The sequence below is a fragment of the Carcharodon carcharias genome, chromosome 32 (genome assembly GCF_017639515.1).
Source record: "Carcharodon carcharias isolate sCarCar2 chromosome 32, sCarCar2.pri, whole genome shotgun sequence".
NCBI classification, from domain to species: Eukaryota; Metazoa; Chordata; class Chondrichthyes; order Lamniformes; family Lamnidae; genus Carcharodon; species Carcharodon carcharias.
The window spans coordinates 4,550,634-4,577,074 of record NC_054498.1 but is presented as its reverse complement, the minus strand read 5'-3'; the positions used below and the strand labels follow the sequence as shown (position 1 = coordinate 4,577,074).

At 38.8% G+C, this 26,441-nt stretch overlaps 1 protein-coding gene across 5 annotated transcripts in view; it reads left to right on the top strand.

Annotated features, from left to right (window-relative positions):
• The window catches only part of myo9aa (myosin IXAa), a 289,869-nt gene that overhangs the window by 140,716 nt on the left and 122,712 nt on the right, over positions 1-26,441 (top strand). For 4 of the 5 annotated variants that reach the window (XM_041178288.1, XM_041178289.1, XM_041178285.1 and 1 more), the window contains 6 exons: positions 4,662-4,724; positions 13,029-13,128; positions 15,775-15,831; positions 21,016-21,116; positions 22,978-23,104; positions 24,057-24,146. In XM_041178288.1, the coding sequence (XP_041034222.1) occupies positions 4,662-4,724; positions 13,029-13,128; positions 15,775-15,831; positions 21,016-21,116; positions 22,978-23,104; positions 24,057-24,146 (538 nt within the window). The remainder of the gene's footprint in view (positions 1-4,661; positions 4,725-13,028; positions 13,129-15,774; positions 15,832-21,015; positions 21,117-22,977; positions 23,105-24,056; positions 24,147-26,441) is intronic. The other variant, XM_041178287.1, reaches the window with a different exon arrangement.

Here is a 26,441-nt window from a genome sequence, read left to right as displayed (position 1 = left end):
TATATTACTACCAAGTGATATTTCATAAGTAGAGGAGGAGGAGGGAATGTGGTTGGCAACCCCCAGGAAACACCCCAGATGACAGTATTAAGGAAACTTAAAATTAAGGAAACTTAAAATTAAGGAAACTGTCCTTATAACCCTTTAAGGCCTGGTATAATTCATTGGCCTTTATGGCCTAAGTGGGGGGTTGGAGAGGAATGACAGAGAAAGGAAATAGTGAGTGTACTGTTTGGTCAAATAGGAAGCTAGGAATTGGTGGGGAGTGGGAGTAGAGAAAGAAGTTGCATTTGCATAGTTCCTTTCACAACTTCCATAAATCCCAAAGGCCTTTACAGCCAATTATTTACTTTTGAATGGTAAGTTATAGCATTGTAATGCAGCAAAATATGGCAACCAATTTGCACACAGCACCTCCTACAAACAGCCATGTGATAATGATCAGAAGATCAATTTTGGTGTTGTTGATTGAGGGATAAATATTGGCCAAGATACCAGGGAGAACTCTCTTGCTCTTCTTGGAAATGATATCATGGGATCTTTTGCATTTGATTGAGAGCGCAGACAGGGCTTCTATTTAATATCTCATCGAAAAGACAGCACCTCTATCAGAGGGCCACTTCCACACTATTGCATGATAGAGTCAGCCTAGTTTTCATGCTCAAGTCTCTGAAGTAGGATGAACCTATAACCTCACTCTTGGATGATGGTGCCACTTCTGATTCATGGCTGACACCTAATGGTCAGGAGTAGTCAGAAAAGGCTGGAGCGGCAATGCAGACAGCTTTGCTTTTAGACAAAATCCATGAATTTCTTGGATGAGATTTGCATGAGAAGGGGGTGCTGCTATGTGGAGAAGAGGGTTTGAGTTTGTTTTGGTTATTCAGCCACCTTGGAGTAGTAAATAGCTTTGTCAGGAGAGAGGGAGCGTTGCTACAACTTGAGATGAGTGAACCATAGCTGATTAATCAGACCAGACCAGATGCAACCATGTCTGAGTTTATTGATAGGTTATCTTATTTCATGAGTAATATACCACACTCTGCAAAGCTCAGTCACAAGAACAGTGAAGTTTCAATTATTTTCAAAACATGTTTTGCCATTTGAGAATATGTAAACTTGTTGACATTTTGAATCCCATTTTAATGTTTGTCAGTCTAAACCCAACTTTGAAAAGATTTCAGTTCATCCTTTGGAGATTTTGCCTATAAAATTGGCTGGAGATTTATGCAACAAATTGTTAACTTTTTGTTGCTGTTCGGGCAGGAGGTAATAACGCCATTAATTTTTTATCATTTTGTTTGGTCAAACTAAAAGCAACTTTGAAAGAAAGGCATATGCCGTAAAGGAAGCAAATTCATAATATTTGGCGAGCATCTGTAAAATTAAGCCATTCACCAGTTATTGTATCCGTCTGTTATTTTAGTACTGGCAGACAGACACGACAACTACCATAACCCCGTTTACAATAGTGGATTTTTTTTTTCAAAAATGCAATAATTATGCAAATATAGGACAGTGAGGAAAGTCCATTTGTATTCACCTTACCTATTAGATGGTGAAAACCCCTGCCGCATCCTTGCTGATCATTGGCAATGCTGTTGCCTTGGGAGGGTGAAAGAAACAGAGGACGAAATTGTCCGGCTCTGTCGCAGCAGGGGCAGGGCCATAAAACGTGACGAGCCATTCAAAAGCCTAATTAATGACTTCGGTGGGACCCACAAAATCCTGCCGGCGTAAAATTCTGCACAGGGTAAAAACTTAACAGCCCCAAATTCTCTGTGTGCATAATTCAGTAGAATTGCACATTTAAGTTGACTCTTAAAGGCGATTTCATTTTAATTATTAGTTGACTGGTATAATTTCTGATCAGTGAAGCTGTATCTCCACATTATTTTCAGCAGTTCAAGTTGCCAGCTTCTTTAATGAGAGAAGCACAACCTTAGGTGGAGCCCTTTATATTTACAATTCAAGGCCAAGTTCCGCAGTCTAGAAAGTTTGCTTAGGATTTTGAGAACATCACAGTTTTAGTAATAAGTATTCTTAAAATATTTTATAAAAAAATAGTAAATTGACTTTTATTTAAATTTGCTTTCAATCTACTTTTTAAAAAAATTAATGTGCTTGGTTTCTGCCACTCAACAGCTAAGCATCTCATTTGATTTTTTTTCATTAGCCAAGTGAAACAGCCAGTGCTGTAGCAGATAGTCAATATCTGTTATTCCAAATAAAATGTCAGTTAATTTGCAGCTAATTAATCACCATGAATTTCATACGCTGCATACTTGACCTGCTAAATATTTAAGTTTTGCATAACTGAGAGTGAAGTTATATAGAGTATACATAGCACAGAAACGAGGTATTTGGCCCAGTTATTCTTGCTGGTGTAGGATCGACATTAGGCCATTTAGTCCCTAGAATTTGTTCCACCATTCAGTGAGATCATGGCTGATCTGTGATTTGACTCCCATGCCCACCTTTTTCCCCCAAATCCTTTACCTTTGGTTAACAGAAATCAATTGCAGATTTAAGATTACCAATTGACCTAACATCAACTATCATTCTTGGAAGAAAGTTCCAAACTTCTACCGCCCTTTTGCATATTGAACACTTTCCAAACTTTCCTCCTGAAAATCCTGGAGCAATGTCTCCTCGTCCTAGATTTTTTAGTGGGGAAACTATAAGTTCCCTTCAATATCTCATAAAACCTTCATTCCAAAATTCTTAATCTTTTTAAACTGGAGGAAATGCAACCTTAGTTTGTGTATTCTTATCTCAATTAAACCCTTGGAGTCCAGGATATATGCTGCAGTCCCTCCATGGCGAATATAAGTATTTTGGAGGACAAGTTCTTGGAATGCATTTGAGACAGTTTCTGGAATGATATATCATGTATTCAACCAGAGAAAAGGCTGTTTTGGATCTTATGCAATGAAGCAGGGTTAATTAAAAAAATCTGAGTGAAAGATTGATTCACTGGAGAAGAGTGATCATATATATATATTAGAATTTTACACAGTTTGCGAGTGACATGCTTAAGTCTGAAATTAGAGTATTAAATTTAAATAAAACTAATTATATAGGTATGGGGTGTAAGTTGGTGATGGTAGATTTGGAAATTACACTAAAAGATGTGATGTTAGATTATTAATGATGAGTATTTCAATATTTCATAAGTCTCAATATATATTTCATTGTGAAGTAAAAACTCTGCAGGAAGAGTGATCCATCTGTGGTTATCCAAAGAGGTTAAGAATAGCATTAGGTTAAAAGAAGAAAGTTTTAAGGTTACCAAGGAAAGTAGTAAACCTGAGGATTGGAAGAGTTTTAGAAACCAGCAGAGGATAACCAAAAATTTGATAAAGAGGAATATGACAGTAAATCTAAACAGGGATATAAAATAGATTGCAAAAGGTTCTAAAAAGGAAGAGAGTAGTGAAAATAAACATGGATCCCTTAGAGGCTGATACGGGAGAAATTTAATGGGGAAAAGGGAAATTGCAGCGATGTAAAAAAAAAAATTATCCGTCTTCACACACGATACAATAAAAATCCAGAAATAGTGGGGAACCAAGGGTCTAACGTGAGTGTGGAACTTAAAATAAAGAAGTAGTACTGGAGAAATTAAGGGATCTACAATCCGACAAATTTTTTGGACCTGATGGCCTACATCTCACTGAGTTGAAAGGCAGCAAATTAAACATTCCTATTCAGGAAAGAAAGGAGAGAGAAGATGGGAATTAAACCAGTTAGCCTGATCTTGGTCACAGAACCATATTGAAATCCATTATTAAGGAACAAGGCACTTGGAAAATCATATGATTAAGCAGTGTCAACACAGTTCTAGAACGGGAAATCGTGTTTGACAAATCTTGAGGGGTTTTTTTTTGAGGATGTAATTTAGCAGGATGGATAAAGAGAAGCCAGTGGTTAGCGTACACTTGAATTTTCAAAAGGCATTCTACAAGATGTCATGTGAAAAGTTATTACACAGGATAAGAGCTCATGGGGTTGGGAGTGATTTGTTAGCGTGGATAGAGGATTGGTTAAGGATACATAGAGAACAGAGTAGGAATAGAGGGGTGATTTTTAAGTTGCAGGCTGTTACTATTGGGGTGCCACAAGGACCTGTGCTGGGCCGCATCCATTTATAATCTGTACTGATGAAAGGGACCAAGTGTAATACATCCGAATTTGTGAACATAAGCTGTGTGGAAGAAGCAAAGGGTTATAGACGGTTTAAGTGACTGGGTAAGGAGGTGACAGGTGAACTGTAATGAGGGAAAATTAGTTTCTTCGCTTTGATAGGAAGAATAGAAAAACAAAACTTTCTTTAAATGCTGAGAAATGGTTAAATGTGGTGTTGTGGAATTTGGGTGTTGGTGCACAAAAAAACAGTACATTAAGCAGTTAGAGAGACCGATGGTATGTTGGCCTTGATTGCAAGAGGTTGGAGCATGAGAGTCAGGAAGTCTTGCTACAATTGTACAGCACTTTGGTGAGACCACAGTTGGAGCACTGTGTACAGTTTTGATCTCTGCCTTAGCTGGGACGGGAGGCAGATGGTTGCAACAAGGATTCAGTAGATTGATTCCTGGGAATATGTGCTGTTGTCTGAAGGCCTTCCTGATCTAACCAATGGCATCATTTTGCTTTTGTAGAGCTTATGTTGAAAAGTACCTGTTGGAGAAGTCGAGGTTGGTCTACCAGGAGCATAATGAACGGTAAGAAGTATGCAAGTTGTTACATGAGCCAATTTAGCATGTCATGAGTATCTCCAGATAGAGTACAGAAAGTGGGGCTCATCCTCCCTGGCACATGCACAAAGAAATGGCATGGGTAAATGACAGTTCCAAAGTGGACTCTGGGATAAATTAGTTCTTGAAAACAAATTAAAAGTTATTTTTTAAAGTGAATCTTTGCATGGCCATATGTGCCATGCTGATTGAAAGCGATGTTTTTGTTACATTTGTGAGATTACATGCTGAAACATGATGGCTTTGCTTTGCCTCAGTTGCCACTGTCCTTTGCTCTTCATCGCTTTTAATGGACGAGCCAGATGACAGGAACTATAGTTTATGAAAACTTGCTGGGTTTCAGCTCTAAACTCAGCATTGTTTGTTCAGTGTAAACTCCCTATGTGAAATGAGTTTGAACACAATTCTTATAGTACCAAACTAGCTGTAAATTAGCAATTTTTGCTCACAACAGAATGTCGGAAATGAAAGAAATCACATTGGAGGTACTTTTCTTAAGATGAAGCAGAATTATTATTGAGCAGAATAAAAGGAACGTTATTCTTCATTTAACTTGCAATACATTTGATCTTGGAGTATTTGAAAGGGCAGTATAGAAGGACCTTTACTTTTAAACTTTGCTGTACGTAACCTGGGAATGTTTGACATATTGTAGATGGAGCTTCATTCTGTCCCATCAAACATTTACAGGTCATGGAACAGTGCAAATTAAGTATAATGTAGAGGAAGCTTCACTTTGCATGTAATTTTGGTACAACTGACATGGAATTTCTTGACAATAGCAGTGTGGAGGGAATTTTACTTAGTCCTTGTTTATGCTATATTTGATCTGATGTATGAACTGGGAAATAAATAGTTCTATTTTCTAACACTAACATGTAATGAGCACAAAATTCTCCCTCAAAATGAAAAGATTTGGAGCAAAATTTGTGTCCCTACCCAAGCAGGTGACATCATTTTGTTTTATTAAAAATATAAAATTCATGTTGGAGTTGTTTCCAGATGAGTAATTGAGGATGAAGCCAATGTATGGTTTTGTCTTGGAGTAATCCTTTGAACTGTTTCAGGAATGGAGCTTTTATAGATTAATCTAAAAAATCATTTTGTTTCTAAAAGGGATTGCTATTATTAACTTAGTAATGAAGCTGGCAAGACACAGGGGAATATATTGAAATTACTATTTCATTAATTTTTCTTTGGATTGAAATGTAGCAAATTTTGCATGTAAAGGGGTGACACCAGAGGCCAGGCCTAGATACAGAGAGGAATTGAAGCCATAGTCTTTGGGTCCAGTAGTAATTTGTATTTTTTTAACAAAATAATGTTTGTGTGTGGTAACAGACTAAGTGTTTAATATTTAATTATTATAATGTATACAAGACAATTTACATCCTGTTGGGCAAACGGAATGCAGAGTGGGGGAGTTCGGTGAAGGAGGAAAGGAGGCGTTGTTTCCTTTTTCTATCTTTCTCACCCTGTAGTAATTGGTTTTTACTCTACTACAGTGAAAGGAGCTAGCTGTTTGGTGAGTATCAGGTGAGTAGTTAAGATCTATTCTATTCCTAAGGTTTAAAATAGTATACAGATTGGTGGTAAAATTTAAAAAGCAACATAAATACAATTATAACATATATAATATAATATAATTAAGTAATTATTTAAAACACATTAAGGATGTCAGGACAGATGATGTGTCATTGTGATAACATTGTGATCCAGGGCAAACACGTCAGCAGTAAGTGTTTGCGTCTCGCGGAACTTCGGCTCAGAGTCATTGAGCTGGAGGCTGAGCTGCATACTTTGCAACACATCAGGGAGGGAGAAAGTTACCTGGATGCTTTGGACAAGGAGGCAGTCACACCACGTGGGATAGGGTCTTCTGATTTGGTCAGTGGTCAGGGACAGGAGGATTTGACTGCAAGTGAGGCAGGTAAGGAGACCTGGAAGGCAGGAGTGCAGGAATGTGAGCCTCTGCAAATGTACAATAGGCTTGAGATTCTTTCAGCTTGTTTAGATGAGATCAGGGGCTGTACAATGGATGAGTAAACTGACCATGGCAATGTGGTACAGGAAGCCATTCAAGTGGGAACACGTAGTGGTAGTAGGGGAAAGTGTAGTGAGGGATTTGACAATGTTCTCTGCAGGAAAGAGCAAGAGTCCAGATGGTTGTGTTGCCTGTCCAATGTCAGAGTTCAGGCCAGCTGCTCAGGGCTGGAACAGAACATACAGTGGGACAGAGAGGATCTGGTTGTCGTGGTCCATGTAGGTACCAACGACACAGGTAGAACTAGGAAAGAGGCTCTGAAGAGCAGAAAAACAGAACCTCTGGATTATTACCTGAGATATGTGCAAATTGGCATAGGGTACATAAATTTGGAGATATGAACATGTGGCTCAAAGACTGGTGTGGGAGAAGTGGGTTCTGGTTTATGGGGCACTGGCACCAGTACAGGGGAAAGTGGCCTGTGCCATTGGGACAGTCTATACCTGAACTGTGCTGGGGCACATAACTAGGGAAGTGGAGAGGGTTTTAAACTAAATAGTGGGGGCAAGGATCAGATGTGGTATATAAAACAGTGGAGACAAAGTAAGAGAGGGAAATAGTATTATAGGAAATGAGGGTCAGAGAATGGCAGGGAGAGGCAGAGACAAAAAACCTAAGAATGCACCATGGATCAAGACCAGGGCCTGAATCGTCTGGTTGGTGAGCGGGGGCAGGCCCTGCTCACTGACACATAAAATGACACATGGTGACATCAGGCGTGTGTCCCAATGTCACTGCGTGTTATTCTGATCTTCAGTTTGGTGGGTGTGCACCGGAGTCGGTTGTGCGCCCGTCGAACTGTTAAAGGCCTATTAAGGCCATTTGAAAACTAATTAATAGAGCTGTCCATCCAACCTTAAGGTTGGCGGGCAGGCGAAGAGCCCAGGCGGCCTTCGCATTTATTATGACACCTCATCCACTAGCGGGATGAGGTTTCATGAAGGATTTATAAATCAAATAAATTTTTTCATTAAAATTCATTGACATGTCCCAGCTCATGTGACACTGTCATATGAGAGGACATGGCTGAAAAATTTTTTTCTCTTTATTTTAATTTTTCAAAATGAAACTAACCTCCCTGAGGCAGCTCTGTGCCTCGGAGATTTCTGCGCTCTTTTGCACGCATGCCTTAATTGGCCTGCCCATGTGAAACGGCGACGCCCACTCCCACTTAATCTGCGCACCCCCCCCCCCCCCCCCCCCCCCCCCCCCCCCCAAAATGGGGAGAAAATTCTCCCCAGATCTCTCAAAGATAACAAGACAAAACTAAAAGCTTTGTATCTGCGCGTAGCATTCATAACAAAGTAAACAAGCTGATAGTGCACATTGAAGTAAATAAATTTGATCTGATAGCCGTTACGGAGACCTGGTTGCAAGATGACGAAGATTGGGTCATGAATATTGAGGGGCCTATGACATTCAAGAAGAATAGGAAGTTAGTTAAAGGTGGAGGGGTAGCACTGTTAATCAAGGATGACATTTAGGCAATAGTTAGAGATGACCTTGGTTCAGGAGATCAGGATGTAGAATCGGTTTGGGTGGAGATGAGGAATAGTAGGCGAAAGAGGTGACTAGTGGGAATAGTCAACAGGCCCCTTAATAGTACCCACAATGTAGGGCAAAGTATACAATAAGAAATGTTGGTTGCTTATGTTAAAGGGATGGCTGACTTTAATCTACATATAAACTGGAAAAATCAGATTGGCAGTCATAGTCTGGATGGGGAGTTCATAGAATGCTTTCAAGATAGTTTCTTAGAGCAGACAGGTTATATTAGACTTGTATTGTGTAATGTGACAGGATTAATTAATGAATTCAGAGTAAAGGCACCCCTAGGTAACAGTGACCATAATATGATTGAAATTTACATCCAGTATGAAAGGGAGAAGAATGGGTCTAAGGCTGGTATTTTAAACTTAAATAAGGGCAGCCAAGTGGGCATGAAAACTGAGCTAGATGGAGTTAACTGGGATGCTAGGCTCGGAGATGGATATAGGCAAGGGAATCAAAGGTTATCAGGGGTGGATGTGAAGGTAGAATTAGTAATACAAACAGTTCAGCCATGATCTTATTGAATGGCAGAGCAGGCTTAGTGGGCTGAATGGCCTACTTCTCCTATTTCGTATGCTTGTATCAATAGAGAAGCAGTGGCAGACATTTAAGGGGATTTTTCAGAATACTCAATGAGTTTATAATTTTTCTTTATAGTAGGAATAAAGGGAGGACTCGTCATCCATAGTTAATTAAAGAAGTTAGAGAAAGCATCAGACTTGAGGAAAAAGCATATACCTGTGCAAAGATAAGTGGCAGGTCAGATTATTGGTCAGAATATAAAGAACGGCAGAGAATGACTGAAAGATTAATCAGGAGAAAGAAATTGGAGTGAAAGGGAGCTAGCTAGAAATGTAAAAACGGATAGCAAGATTTTCTACAGGTATTTAAATAGGAAAAGAGTAAGTAAAGTGAGTGTGGATCCTCTAGACAGTGAGAATGGAGATTTAATAGATAATAAGGAAATGGCTGATGAAATGAACAAATATTTTTCTTCTGTCTTCACTGTAGAGGATACAAAAAACATTCCAGTAATAGTTACAAATCAGGAGGTGGAGAGGAGAGAGGAACTTGGTGAAACTAAATCACAAGGGAAATGGCACTGAGCAAAGTGATGGAGCAGCAGGCTGACAAGTCTCTGGGTCCAGATGGACTTCATCCTAGGGTCTTAAAAGAGGTGGCTAATGAGGTAGAAGATGCGTTGGTGTTAATTTTTCAAAATTCCCTAGATTTTGGAACAGTCCCATTAGACTGGAAAATAGCAAATATAACCCCTGTATTCAAGAAGGGTGGGTGGTGGGGCAGACAAGTGGAAACTATAGGCCAGTCAACTTGACATCTGTCATGGGGAAGGTGTTAGAATCGATGATTAAAGAAGTTATAGCTGGGCATTTAGAAAAACACAAAGTAATTGGGAAGAGTCAGCATGGTTTTGTGAAAGGGAAATCATGTTTAGGCCAATTTATTAGAGTTCTTTGAAGAAGTGCCATTGATAAAGGGGAGCCTGTAGATGTACTGTACTTCAATTTCCAGAAGGCATTTGATACAGTGCTACATCTAATGTTGTTGCAGAAAATAATAACTCATGGTGTTGGGGGTAACATATTAGCCTGGCTGGAGGATTAGCTGGCTGGCAGAAAACAGCGTATGCATAAATGGACCTTTGTCTGACTGACAGGATGCGAATGGTAGCATTCCAAAGGGGCCTGTGCTGGGGCTTCAACTTTTACAATTACATCAATGGCTTAGATGAGGGGAGCAAAGGCATGGTAGCTAAATTTGCATATGACACAAATCTAGGAATGTTGTCAAGAAGACATAAGGAGTTTGCAGACGGATATAGATAGGTTGAGTAAGTGGACAAAAATCTGTCAGATGGCATTTAATGTAGGAAATTGAGAGGCTGTTTACTTTGGCAGATAGAATAGAAGAGCAGACTATTACTTAAACAGAGAGTGACTTCAGAATTCTGAGGTGCAGCGGGATTGAGGTGTTCTCGTCCATGAGCCACAAAAAGTCAGTATGCAGGTATAGCATGTAATGAAGAAGACTAATGTAATGCTAACATTTATTATGAGAGAAATTGAACGTAAAAGTAAGGATGTATGCTTCAGTTATACAGGGCATTAGTGAGGCCGCATCTCGAATACTGCTGTGCTGTTTTAGTCTCCTTATTTAAGTAAGGACGTAAATGCTTTGGAAGTGGTTGAGCGGAGGTTTACGAGATTGATATCTGGAATGAGCAAGTTTTCTTATGAGGATAGGTTGAACAGGCTGGGCTTGTTTCCACTGGAGTTTAGAAGAGTGAGGGGTGGCGTTTGAAGTATGTAAGACTCTGAATGGCCTTGAAAAGGTGGAGGTGGAAAGAATTAGGGATCACTGTTTTAGGACAGAGATTAGTGTTTTTTCTCTCAGAGGAATGTGGAACTTTGGAAATCTCTGCCTCAGAAGACAGTGGAAGTGGAGTCACTGAATATATTTAAGGCAGAGGTAGATAGATTCTTGTTAGGCAAGGGAATCAAAGGTTATCGGGCAGATGGGAATGTGAACTCGAAACACAAACAGATCAGCTATGATCTTATTGAATGGTGGAGGAGGTTGGATGGGGCTGAAAAGCCTACTTCTGCTATTTTGTATGTTCGTATGTTGTGAAATTAGTGTAGAAGTGTATTACAAATTAGAAAGCCATACCACTCCTAAACTGCAGGTGCACTAAAATAACTCTTTGCTCCAGTTTACCAAAATGCAATTGCTTATTGAAATAATTTATTACGACCTGAATGGAAGGGATGCATTTTGGTTGTAGAATTTTGAACTCCTTTGGAAAAGGTCCCACATGGCAGACTGATTAAGAAAATAAAAGCCCATGGAATCCAGGGGAATGCAGCAAGCTGGATACAAAATTGGCTCAGTGGCAAGAAACAAAGGGTAATTGTTGACGGGTGTTTTTGCGACTGGAAGGCTGTTTTCACTGGTTTCCACAGGGCTCAGTGCTAGGTCCCCTGCTTTTTGTGGTATATATTAATGATTTGGACCTAAACATAGGGGGCATGATCAAGAAGTTTGCAGATGATGCAAAAATTGGCCGAGTGTGGTTGATAGCTAGGAGGATAGCTGTAGACTGCAGGAAGAAATAAACAGACTGGTCAGGTAGGCAGAAGAGTGGCAAATGGAATTCAACCCAGAGAAGCGTGAGGTGATATATTTGGGGAGTTCAAACAAGACAAAGGAATACACAATAAATGGGAGAATATGGTGAAGTGTAGAGAAAGTGAGAGACCTTGGAGTGAATGTCCACAGATCCCTGAAGGTAGGAGGACAGTTCAATAAGGTGATGAAGAAGGCATATGGAATCCTTTCATTTATTAGCTGAGGTATGGAATATAGCAACGGGGGTGGGATTATGCTGGAACTGTATCATTAGGCTACAACTTGAGTACTATGTGCAGTTCTAGTCACCTTATTACAGAAAGGATGTAATTGCACTAGAAAGGGTACAGACGAGATTCATGAGGATGTTGCCAGGACTGGAAAGTATTAGCTATGAGGAAAGATTGGATAGGCTGTTCTCCTTGAAACATTGGAAGCTGAAGGGTGATTTGATTGAGATGTACAATATTGTGAGAGGCATGGTAGAGAGGGCAGTGACTAGGGGGCATAATTTGGAAGTGATTAGTAGAAAGATTAGAGGAGAGATGAGGAAACATTTTATCATCCAGAAGGGGTAAGGGTCTGGAGCTTACTGCTTGAAAGGGTAGTAGAGACAGAAACGCTCAACTGATTTAAGTGGTGTCTGAATATGCATCTCAATTGCTGTAACCTGCAGGGCTATGGACCAAATGCTGGAAAGTGAAATTAGACTGGGTGGCTCGTTTCTGCTCGGCGCAGACCTGATGGGCCAAGTGGCCTCTTTCTGTGCCATAAACTCTCTATGACTCTGTGATTCTCACAGAATCTTATTTCTTCAAGCTCTTGAGAATTATTTGCTCTTGTGCTCTATTCAGCCTTTTTTTTTTGGAGGGATTTGGGTAGTGATCCAACAGAGACCTGGCTCCTCCCAAACTTCAAACTAAGGGTGCCACTCCTCCCATGAATTGAAGTTGTGTGCTAAGCCAATGATCTTGATTAGATATGCAAAGATTCTCCCTCTGTAATTTAATCTTGGAGGATCAAAATATGAAAATTTCAAACAATGCTTGGCAGTTAAGTGTCAGTCACCTTTAGTGGTGCATTCTCCATGACAATGCCACTTGCGAACCAATCAGCATTCACTTCACATGGAATATAAATTGTTGTCTTCTTCTTATATTTATATTCTTGTGAGTGTCCTGATGGGTGCAAGATGAAAAGCTTAGACATGTCTCTTTTTTCAGCAATACTCAAGTTCTGTGCTACCAAATGACTTGAAGTGGAAAAGATAAACTTAAGTCTATGCCATCGATGGTACTGGTAACAATCAGACTCAATTTTATGCAAATTGAGGCATCTCCACATCCATCAACTTAAAGTCTAATTGAATTAATTTATATTGGCATTTTTACTGTTAGTCATGTACACATGATTTCTGTTTTTTTGTATAACTGACCTAAAGTTGCCACATCTTCACAGCTTCTTTGTTGTGTTGCAGTCACTTGGATGTAAATGTGACTATGTATTCCGTGGCATTTGTGTTTCAGGAACTATCACGTATTCTACTACTTGTTGGCAGGAGCCAATGAAGAAGAGAAAAAGAGTTTCCACCTGCTGGAGCCTGAGGAGTACCATTACTTGAACCAGGTTAGCTCCAAAAGCTAGATTATGTACAAAGAATGCTTCATTGCAGATGTTATTTGTGAAAAACCGAACATTATACATTCAGAAATTAGAGCCAGGAAACTTCTTTGTAAGTGTTAAATTGAGTGATGCCATGAAGCTGTGGCAGTTGCCAAGAATATGGAAGTTTGATAGCATTTATATCGATATAAGTAAATTAATGGCATCTGCTGGTTAACACACGCAAAGTAAGGTAATGTATATTAAATTATAAAGTACCTACAGTGTGATGGTGTGTTTCCTAACAGGGAAAGGGCACAGCAAATTTTAACTGTTTAAATGAAGCTGTTATTAACAAGCTTGAAGCATCCTGAGATTTTTGACTGAAGGTCAAAACAAGTTCATCAGACCATTGGTGAGATCTAAACCAGTGAAACATATAAATTTCAAAATTTTGACTCGGGTGAATATCCTGCTAAAAATAGGATAATTTTTAAGTATAAAATATTTAAGTACAAAAATAGATGAATGAATGTTTTAGAATTGGGGGGATAAACTTACTGTTTCTCTTAAAACCAGGCCATAAAAGGCAATGCCAAGGCCTGTGGATTCATCTTTTGGCTTTTCATTTCTTTCCTTTGGTGAAGCTAATTTGGATTTCGCTTCTTTGAGTACTGGTAATTGCAATTTGGAACAAGGTACAGTAGCCTCCCTCAGTAGTATTGATTAAAGCAACATGTGGCTGACTAGTTGAGTCCTACAGATCAGAAAATCTATATTCTACGATTTGTCTGTCCTGTGTTAGTTGAACTCCACCAAAGCAGCAATTACAGAACCACAATTGCCTTCACACTCTTAGGCCAGAGCAAAAGAATCAGGTGGGCTTTTTGCTCTAGATTACGTCCTGCTGGAAAGTACTTGCGTGGCTATTGAGTTGGGACTTGCTCTTGATTACTGCTGATAATCTTTTAAATCTTTTAAATTTGATTACTGCTGATATTGCCTGTAAAGATTGCATACTTTAATGAGGTATAGGGTGGCAACTGATGCCCATGGTACTATAACAAATGAGTTGCCTTCAGAAAAGAAGGGGGAAATGGACATAAAATAAAACAAGGCACAGTGGAATCCGTGTCATAGTTAGCAGGCAACTAGCTCCATCGACTTTGTGTATATGGGGAAAGGTTCCATTCAGGTTAGTTATTACATTAAAAGGATGCTTAATAAGGTTGTTGAAACCTGTATTCACAAAACATGTGCAAAGCATGTAGCAGCTGGTCTTACAAGTTCATTCAACTCTTGCTGATGAGCATCCTTCCTTTCCCAAAGAAGGATGCTGTTTGGCAATTAGAAACCCCCATGTACAGATAAGATGGAATGAAATAAAAAGGGAAGAAAAGTTATGGATATGTCGAAGTAATAAACAGTAACATTTCCATCACTGAGTTGAAGATTCAACTCCAGGATTTGATTATGTCATGTAAGCTGACACTACTGAGTTTGTGCTACGCTGTTGGGAGTGCAGTCTTTTAGATGGAATGGTAAACACTAATGTTGTCTGCCTAATGACTCAGTTAAACTCATGGTGCGCTATTTGAGTTCTTTTTGCTGTCCTAACTAATAACCCTCCTTGTACCAATATTGCCAGTGTATGAAACAGATTGACTGGTCATTCATGTTATTTGCAAATTGTCGAACTTAGACATGCATAAATACTGTTGCATGTCACAGGACTGGACATGAATGGCAATTTATTTGTTGTTGATTTCTTGAGCGACCATGCACTAAATAACTAAGTTTTTCTTAATAATACAGAAAAGATTTCATGAACAAACTTAGCTGGCATCATCCTGCAGAATGAGTGAGAAAAAGAAAAGCTAATTCTAAATTTGATTTCATCAATGGCTTTTTAATCGATTCTTTCTGATTTGTCTCCAATGCATTGCTATCACTTTGTATTATAACAAAAAATGCTAAGAATTCACAAAAGATCAATAGCATCTTTTGAATGATACACACCTGAAACGTGTATTCACAGATGCTAATTCACTTGTGTATTTGAGCATTTTTGTTCTTATTTGGTTTCCAGCATTTCAATAACATTTGGGTGTCCTGAAACTGCACACAAAATGCCCAATATTGCCCCAATAATTGTAATATATATGCCCTTGAGTTGCATTCCAGTACATATTCTGATTTAATCTACTTCTGTAAGGAAAAATTGCTAACAGTTATACCAACAGATGAGGAATATGTGCAGAGATTTAGAATCATTTCATTGGGAGGGGGGCGTGAGGGGTGGTTGAAATAGATAAATACTATTATTCATGAAGATGGAGAATAGTTTGGCTAAAGTTTGTAATTGGACTTGGATATTTTCCTTTACAGTCGTAATTAACGAAGTAGTTTCAAAATGCGAAAGTTATTGATTGATAATTAGATATGCTTTGCAGTGCAGAGAGATCATTACATCACGATTATTTTAGATTTTTTCAGAATAGCTTTTAAAAAGGTGCCATGTTGTTGGGTGAAGATGTTTGGGTGAAGATGCACATTGAGATAACATGGGTTTTCCTTGAGCTTTAATGCTGGACATGCATCCTGAACCATTCTTGTGAAGGTTGTTTGAGATGTATGTGCTTCCTAACACCATTTACCTTGCTTTCTCAGATGACAAAGAAACTGCTCAGACAGACTTGGGATGATTATTACTATGATTCAGAGCCGGTTAGTATTTCAGTTTTGTGATGCCAGTGGTGAGATGCCGATTCACCATTGCACATCCACAAGGAAAGTACAGGAATAATTGTCAAAAGCTATTCGTTTTCCAGAAACAACTGGGTCTTTAATCCTATCAAAAACAACTAAAATTAGTCACTCTAGATTATGTAACTGGAAAAAAACGCCTTAATGTTCAAATATATTTATATACACCTTTTTCCTGATATGAGAAGTACATATACTCTGTCAATCTCCTACTTGTTGGTCTGATCCACCAAACTTTCTAAAAGTTGACCAATTGGAGTCGATTAATATGTTTTGCATTGCTGGCTGCAGTATAAATTACACAGCTTAGACTAATTGACCGGTGCAATACAGAGAGCTTTCCTTGTGGTTGAAAACATGTTGAATGCCAAGTCTGCTTGATTCTTTTTGGTCATTTCATGTAATAGTTTCCAAACATTGTACCAATGCTGTATCAGACTTCTTCCCTCTATTGACAGTAAAGTCTCACTCAAGGTAGCTGATTTACATGAACTTTAATGTGGCAAAGATGGGGTTCAATGAATGACTGAGTTAGAATTTTATCTGTATTCTTTGAACTGTTCTACACAAAGCCAGTCCTGCTTCAACCATCCAACAGTTTAAGCAAACAAAGGATCCCATTGGTTTTTGCCCTTCAATTATACTAAGTAGATCCAGATGAAAATGGGAATTCTAATATATGTAATATAGTGATTTTATTTAATATTAATATTTAGTGCAACAGGCCATCAATAAAAGTAGATAATTGTGGATCATTTAATACTTTAAAAGGAGCTAATTGTTCCAGAGATATTAATAGATCTGTTTAATAAACAGCAGTTTAAGATCTTATGTGTGAGGTGGGGGAGAGGTCGTGGGGAAACAAGTGCCCATAATAGGGCAGAAATCATTCACCACATGATCTTGAAAAGTTTTTCTGATCTTATTACAGAAATGACCAAACAAAAGATGGAGTTTGCCTTCTGCCTGTTGCCTTCTTGTTCAAGTTGCAGCATGAATCTTTAACTCTGTCAGCTTTGTTTTTTTTTATATATATATATATTTGATGTTTGGCATGTGGACCAGCTTCAGATTAAATTGTTTGGTGCTTCAGCTTTCAGAGTGTCTTACATGAGAATGTACATTAATAAGACATGTTCCCCTCTTCAATTGAAAAGGCAGCTTAACACTGCTATTATCTTAATATATTAATATACAGGCGAAATTGTAAAAACGTTGCTTATGTCTTGACTGACTTGATGACCAGTGCAGATCAGTTCATCACTGGCCTTCATAGTTTTCCCAAACCTTGTTTGATTTTTATTTAAAAACTAAAAATAATCGCTTCTCTGGCTTATATAGTTAAAACATTGTTCTGTTGAACCACACAAGATAATGGTCCAGGTTCATTGACCAATCTTGTGCTAGCTTACCTCAGCCAGGGCAGTAGCAGAGGACCTCTCAATCTCAAGATTAGGAAGGAAAAAAATCAGCCATGGTTCCTGCTCTTGATCCCTAACCTGCTCTGCATCAGTTGGTTGAAACCAAGATTGGCTTGGCTGTGATACGGTCAAGTAGCCATCCACCCAACACTTCATATCTAGGTCTGTGTAGGGGTAGTAGGCACTTGGGTGATTTTGCCAGAGGATTACTGGCATATCATGTGGAACAAACCCTCATCAAAGAGATAAGTGCTATTAGGAGAAAAATTGGGCTGGAGAACGAAAAAAAGACAAGCAAATTACAAGTGGTTGGCAGGACTATGCTGTGCAGTACTGTATGTGCATCCAAAACACTGATGCTAAATAATAATGAGTTTAAGCAATAATAGGCATATTTTAGTATTATATTAATAACAGCATTTAGTACCCTTGCAACATGCATTTAATTTAATAACCAGGTTCGGCAGGAAACAAATATTCTTCAAGTTAATCACAGGTATGTATTGTATTAGTTTCCACAGACTATCTATTCAGTCACAGGAATTAATCACAGGTATGTATCATATTAGCTTCCACAGACTATCTATTCAGTCAAAGGACTTGAAGACAACTAAGCCAGAGGTCTAACTAGTGCAATGTTAAAACTCAAATTGGTGAAATCTGTTAAGCAGGCCAAATATCTGTATCCTATATACAAATGTTGTAAGGGAAATAGAATGAAGTTTCCGCAGTAACAATATTACTCAGGATATTTCACTAGATAGAAGTTGCTAAATGTGGACACTTATGTAGAGCATTAAAGAGAGCAAGAACTATATCAAAAGTAATTGACTCTATTCAAATATATGTGTGTGTAGGAAGAATGTTTGTCAGCTTGGGTCATTTGTTAAAATTGAATTAATTCCTAGGCTTTGGGTACACAATCTTGGCTGATCCCCCAGTGTAGTACAAAGCGGGGACTGCATTGTTGCTTAAGTGTTGAATCAGGGTGTTCATTGTGAATCAGAAGCAAAATACTGCAGATACTGGAAATCTGAAATAAAAAAAATGAAAATGTTGGAAATACTAAGCAGGTCTTGCAGCATCTGTGGGGAGAGAAACAAAGTTAGAGTTTGGTTGTTGAAGATCAGATGGCACTGTTTGTCAAAGGGTAAACATTTCTATTTCCTGGCCAACATTGCCAAACGCTTTTAACTGGTCATTCATCTACTTTCTGCTTGTGAGATCTTGATGTGCATTCTGGCCCTACATAATAAAAGCTACATCAAAGCAATTTGTTGCATGTGAAGCCCTTTAAGAAGTTTCTGAGACTCATGTTAAAGTTCTGCATAAATTCAAGAATTTTCTTCAACCCACATTGTACAATGAGTGTGACATCTGGAATTGTGTGATATTATTTTGAGCCATTGCAAGGTCTGTTTTGTGACCCGCTGTAATGCTGCTGCTTCCAGTATTTTCAGAAATTACTGTCACAAAACTTTTGTGTGCTGTGTTCATTGTCACAAATCTAGTAATTATAGACCAAGATATAACAGCTGTTATATTTTCCCCATGCATGTATGCATAAATGTAATATATGCCTCCATTTCTTGAACCCATTTTATTCGCCAAAAGAAAACAAAATGACTCAACAATTATAAAAATAAAACATCAGACAAGTTTTTGTAATAAAAACGGAAACTGCTGGAAATACTGAGCAGATCAGGCAGCATCTGTGGGGGGAGAGAGTTAACATTTCATGTTGATGACCTTTATCAGAACAATTTTTGCATTGAATTGAACTGAGGCATTTCATAGATCTCGCTATCAGAACCTGTTTAAGATTTAATCATGTCTGTGTCCAGCAATAGCATCTAAGTGAGATGCCACAAGATCGCTTAAAATTAATGAGGCGTGTATGGTCTCATTCTTCCACAATGCCACCCGGTCATCCTATTTCATCGTTCGTTGAACTCCTTTGAAATATGGCACCTGTGACCGTGCAGCATGAGCTCAGTATTTCAATTGAGTGTCATGACATGGAGCTTGACCATCTAAACCGACTGCCATCAAGTTGGCATTTTCACTGTTCAACTGAAAGCTGAGTTTCAGATCACCCCTTGACCAAAACAGTGAACTCTTGCAACATTAATTTTACATGCTTAAATGGATACAAGTGAGCATACCTTTTGGTATTCACTGGATTTGCATTGTTGTGGGTTTGCTCTTTGGGGTTTCCCCAGAATTACCCTTGCTTACCTTGAATTCCTCCTTGCCACCACATTAAAGGAAATAGTGTACTATGAGGGCAGTCCACACAACTATCATTGATAGCTGATTAAAACTAGAACAAGACTACACTTAATTTGACTCCGAATGGATTTATTTCACTGGTGTCTATTGTGGCAGGTATTTCCCAACCTTAATATCGATTAAAAATAAGTAACAAAGTTTTATCAAAACCGCTCTCCTCCTTCCATTAATCTTTGCCTTTAACTCAAAGTAATCTTAACTTTGTCAAGACATCCATTCTTGTATTCGTCCACATCCATTGGCTCCGACCTCTGAACTGCAAGGTCGTTGTTTTTTATGCTATATGCCTGGCAAATACTTTTGAGTTTTGCAAACCCATGGCTTTGCTTAGCATGCCCTCACCCTGGATTGAGTATGTAGTCCAAATCTTTGGTATCGTACTGGAGGAGTGTTGTTTGTTGAAGGTGGCTTATTTTTAATGATTTATTAAGCTGAGGCTTGATCTGCCCCCAGGTGTCCATAAAAGACCCTATGGCATTGTTCATAGAGAAGCAAGCGAGTTTTCCTGGCCAAAAGTTATCCTTTAATTCACTTCATTAAAAGAGATTAGCTGATCATTTATCTTGTTATTGCACGTGGGACCTTGCTGTGCCCAAATTGGCTACCTCGTTTGCCAACAGTGGTGACTACACTTCAAAGGTACTTCATTGACTATGAAGCAATTTGATATGTTCCAAGGCCATGAAAGATGCTATACAAATGCATTTATGTTTTTCAAATCTAAAAAGAAGCATGATACCACAAAGGTTTGCCCAGCAGAGAAGAGCAGTATTACCAATTGCAAGAGTGAAGAGCTAATGTTGGTTGAGACAGGCTGTAGACAGTTTTGAAGATTGAAGTGGATGGTTCTGGCTCTTCCATAACCTACCATAGTGGCTTTTCTCTGGCTGTTATCTTTAGGTCAGATTTTGAAGCCTGCTAGGTAAAGAGTACTGTAATTTTGGCATTCTTTGAAAGTTATTTCAACTTCTGCCACAATTAGGAAGCATGTCTTCAGATATGTAGTATGTCTTCAGATGTGTAGTATCATAGATGCATGACCACACAGCTGCACCCTCCCCCTCCCACACACACACACACACACACACACACACACTTAGGATTGCTCTTTTGCATTTCCTCATTTAGTAGGTTTTCCATTTCTGATTGTCATCCAATGATCCTTCTGGAAGTCTGTAACTGTGGATGTCAAGTAAGAACAGGATTGGGTTTGGTTTTAATGAACTCTGCAGCCAAGTAGCCTGTTATGCTTGCTGTTGAGATTCTCATCTGAGGATTAGGCACTTGCATAAGAGGCTGACTGGTATTTTTGAAACTTTACTCCAGGAAAGAACCGATGTCTTCGGGAAAGCTGGGTGAAAATCAATGATAAAATTATGTAAATCTTCCTAACAAAACCTTCCTAACAAAATTGTTGTCTTTTTCAATTTAGCAGGATAGTTTTTCTGTAGAGGGGGAGGATCTGAAACATGATTTTGAGCGCTTACAACTGGCCATGGAGATGGTTGGATTCCTGCCTAAGACACGGAAACGGTAAGATGAGATACCTGGAGTGCCAGAACTATGCTGAATGGATGTGTATTGTGGAGACAAAGTTATTTCGAGTTTTTGTGTGAGATCAAATCATTAGATATGATGTGGTGATGTGGTTTTGACCAGAGTCCTTGTTTGTAAAAGCTGTACCTTTTCATGATATGATTACTCCTAGTCCTGGTGCCTCTCCTTAACCTGTGCTGAATTAAACACTCAGTCTGGATGAAGGAAGTTTCCATCAATTAGGATGGTACATTAAATGTTAGTGCTGCAGGGCTACAGAGTGGAAGAAAATCTGTCATGATTCTTGATCTTGTTCACCATCTAGTGACTCTTGTTGAGTCAGGCCCATGTGTGATATTGCTTGGAAACACCGGCTCAACCATGACATCTCCAGTGACCTGCTGGAATTCTCAGCCAATGAGATGGAGCGACATTAGTGAAGTATAGGATGGCTGCCAGCAAGAAAATCACTGGGGTTAACACTCAACTTCACTGTCTGGGTGGTAAACTGGCAGAGCCCATCATTATAGGACCTGCCCAGTTTTTTGTTCCTTTGAAATTAGTGGAATAAAACCAAGCATGTTCTACAATGGATTGTCACCCGGATAGTGAATTTATGAATTTACTCTCTTGTCTTTAAAAGAGGGGTGGGGAGGCAAAATGTTTGAATACTTACTGCAGTAGAGGAGGAGATAGAGTGATCAAAACCGAAATACGAACTTTGGATCCATCTGCTTAAACTGCATCCCGATGCGGCACACTGAATGCTGTTATAGGGATACTGTTTGCCAAGCTTGGTGTGCCTGACTGGAAGCAGATAAGTTGTCAGTCTGTAAAGCATCATGAAAAAAAGAGCATTCTATCATTTTTTTCTCCCAATGATAATGGAACTTAAATATGGGCAAAAGGAAATTGTGATTTAGACATGTTGCAGATAAGATACTGCTGTTGTCAGTGGTTTAACATTATTGATTCTATTTTGATAGTACATTGAGGATGCTAGCCAGGCAGCGATGGCTCATAGAAAATAAAGCAGTTTTTGTTCATGCAGTACGAGTGCAAATTATTTTGGTCAATTTTCTAATATTTCATGCAGACATGGTGTGAATATGTAATGGGATTGGAGTACACAGTTATGTTTAAGTAGACTGAAATATTTGGTTTAAGGCGCTAAAGAATTCTACGCCATCTATCCTTTCTATTCTTGAAGTTAAAGAATTGAGTCCTTCAGTCTCTTGCACATAACATCAGTAAACATGCAAGTGAATTGATATTTGCAACTTGTTTAGATTGAATTTTGACCTAAATAATGCCAATTTTTAATTGATCAAATTGGCATCACTAACTCTGGCACACAAACAAAAATTTTGTTGGTATGTGAACGTGAGAAAAATAAAGTTTGAGGAAATGCTATTCATCCCATTGATGCTCATGGTAACTCTCATGATGTGTTTGAGAGGTTTGTTAGTGCTGCACCTGTTATTCATTAAGTGGCATCAAGCAATTGATGGATTAAGGGTGCACATAGTAACTAGATGTTTTGCCTTATTGTGTCTTTTATGGTATTGAGACTATGAAAGTTTTCTGTCTAGCTCATAAAAAGGCTTCTGCTATTATGGCTGGATTCCTGAATTACTGCCTAAAACGCATCTTTGGATACAAATTGTGCCGTCACCATGAAAAAGAATGGGGATTTTCTAAACCTGTGAATTTTATGTTTTCAAAAATTTGTCCAGTTACTAGAGATGCTTTCTTCTCTCAGAAATATATACTCTCTACAGGAGGGAATTTCAAAGTTATATAAGAGAGTCTCGGATGCATTCAAAATGATTTTAATTTAAGTTTGTTCTAATTACAGGATATTTTCTCTTCTGTCTGCAATTTTACACCTTGGGAATATAAAATACAAAAAGAAGACCTATCGAGATGATTCTGTTGACATCTGCAATGCAGAGGTGTTGCCCATTGTGTCGGAGCTTCTGGAGGTAGTGCAATGACTCATCTTATTAACTCAATGCTGTATCATAATCACTTCAAGTCCTCAATAAACAATTAAAATCCTTCCTTTGAATGGGACTTGTGGGTAATTCAGCCCTGTTGATACCATCCTAATTCCTGGTTAGGAAGAATCCAAAATCATAGAACAGAGCAACTTAATTTTTTTACCGTTCTTTGGAACCTCAGTCTTTTCATGCGCCACTCCATCCTGATCTACACCTTATGATTAATTTGCCCCCTTTTAACTGTCCAATTCCTAATTCATGTTGTGATCGAAAAAGAATGAGCCACACTCTATATATAGCAGCACCAGATATTTGTATTTGTGTAGCGCCTTTTAACTTGGTAAAATGTTCCAGGGCACTTCACAAGAGCATAACTAGACATGCTTTTACACTGAGATATTGGGACAGATGACCAAAAGCTTGGTTAGAGGTAGGTTTTAAGGAATGCCTTAAAGGAGGAAAGTGAGGTGGAGAGGTTTCAGGAGGGAATTCCAGAGCTTAAGGCCTCAACAGCTGAAAAAATGGCTGCCAATCGTGGTGCCATTAAAATTGGGGATGGATAGGAGGCTAGAATTGGGAGAGCGCAGATATGGTACTATTCTGTACTACATGCCTGTTTATCTCTTCCCAGGAAGAAAATCACACTGTGCAAGGACTACTGCTGAAAGGGTTAATATAAGCTAAATGACTTTCATTATGTTGTGATTACAGTACAATTGTTTTTGACTGACTATTGCTGGACAATGTTTAACTCTATTGTAAGTCGGAGAAAAGAAACTGAATTTGCCAAATATGTACTGATCCATGATGAAAGTACAGAATGTGAGTTAAGAACTTACCAAGGAGGACTCAAAACTGTATTAATAATTAAGTACGATGAACAGTACAGTCCCTGTAATAATACTTACTTTGAAATGCACTGCTTTTTAATTAGGTTAAAGAAGAAACACTGTTTGAAGCACTGACCACCAGGAAGACTGTGACGGTCGGCGAGAAACTTATCCTGCCCTATAGGCTATCTGAGGTAATATAAATTGCAGTGCATTGACTGTACACAGCATGTTGTCTATTCTGTGATGGTGCATTATATTCCAGATGGCCTGTTGATGAAGGAAGAATCCAAAGCCATTCTTGGGATAGATTTATTCACAGAGTGAAACGTTATAGGTGTATGTCTCCTGACTCCAGTCAAATGTTCTGTAAATAAGTGTCTCCTTGTATGTGCTCATTGGATGTGACCATCCAATCAATGCCCTCCACCTGTACTTAGCTTCAATTGATACAATTAACAATGGGGGAATTGATTATATACAGAATCCAATAGTTCTCCAGTTTACCTGCTGTATAATTATGAACCCCAAACATACCAACAAGAATCAAAGGAAATTAAGTCTATTAATATTTTCTCTGTGTAACAAAGCTTGGTTGAGGTTGCTTGGCCAAAGATAGCTAAGTTCCTATTGAGGCAACTGAGTATGCAGTGTTACGATCCCCATAGACACTTCAAAAAAAATTCAATTTCCCAGTGACCAAAGAATCACATGGCAAGATTTCATGTTTTACTGTAACAAACAAAATCAACATCGACTAAGCATTACTTAGTAAGCAATTAATGCACTGAACCATAGAAAAGGTACTTCCAATTAACTAATTAACACAACCGAAAACCCCAGCCACATTTACACATTGCAGCACACTCTCAGCAGAGATGTAGTCTTGTATTTGAAGCCCCGAGCTCCTCCTGGCTTCAACAAGATCTCTTCTTGCCCTACCAGGGTAAATCTTCCAGTGTCCTTTTTAAAAGAAAATCCTTTCCCTCAATCTTCTGAACATAATCAAATGGACTGTCAGTAACAAGGCACCCTCTGGCAACCCCTTGGTCTCCAAAGGCCTCATCTCTGCAAGCAGGGAATCTGTCCTCACTGTCACTCTGCTTCGTGGTTAACCCAAAAACAATCTTTTTCTTCTGCTTGGCATAGTAGTACCTGTTTTCAGTCATCTTTCCAAAGTCTCTGTCTGAATGATTCTGAGAGTCTCTGTGCAGTATGACCAGTTGCAGCCTCCTCTGTCCAGGTGTTAAAACTTGCATCTTGCTTTCAATAAGTTTCAGTTTGAGTTTCTGTCGCCATAATAACCAGGTCACGTGTATTTGTCTCCAGACAGATTTAGTATCAGGTCACATCCCCCTCTCCAAACTACTCCATTTTATCTTTAATTAAAGAAGACAGTTTAAAACATAACAGTCTTATAATGTCCATTTGTCATAAAAATATTGGTTCTTATCCAAATATCAATTCTCACTAGCACACAAGTTGAACCCTTTACTTCACAGAACCACTGAATAGCTACAACACAAAAGTAGGCTATTCGGCATATAGTGTATGCTGGCTCTCTGAAGGAGCAATTCACCTCCTGTCATTCCCCCGCCTTCTCTCCATAGCCCTGCACATTCTACCTTCTCAGATAATAATCCAATTCCCTCTTCAATGCTTCAATTGAATCTGCCTGCACAACACACTCAGGCAGCACATTCCAGATCCTAATCATTTGCTGTGTAAAAAAAGTTTTTCCTCCTGTCACCATTGTTTCCTTTGGCAATTATCATAAATATGTGCCCTCCAGTTATTGATCCACCAATAGTAATATTTTCTCCCTATCTACTTTATCCAGACCCTCAAATTCTTTCAAACTTCTCTTCAAGGAAAGCAGCCCCAACTTCTTCAATCTATTTACGTAACTGGGACTAGAAACTTCATTCTTATGAATATTTTCTGTGCACTCTGTAATGCCTGCACATCCTTCCTAAAGTGTGGCACTCAAAACTGGATGCGATACTCCAGCAGAAGCCGAACTGGTGTTTATACAAGTTTAACATAACTTCCTTGTTTTGCACTCTGTACCCTTTTTAATAAAGCCAAGGATGTTGCATGCTTTATTAACCACTCTCTCAATCTGTTCTGCCACCTCCAATAATTTATGCAATTATGCACCCTGGTCCTTCAGCTCCTGTGTCCCCATTAGAATTGTACCCTTTTATTTTTTATTGTCTCTTTTTTTCTACCAAAATGAATGACTCCACACTTCTCTGTATTAAATTGCATCTGCCACCTGTACGCCCATTCCACCAACCTATGTCCTTTTGAAGTTCTACATTATCCTCCTCACAGTTCACAGTGCTTCCAAGTTTTGTATCCTTTGCAAATTTTGAAATTGTGCACTGTGCACCAAGGTCCAGATCATTAATATATATCTGGAAGAGCAGGGGTCCTAACATCGATCTTTGGGGAACTCCACTATAAACCTTCCTCAAGTCTGAAAA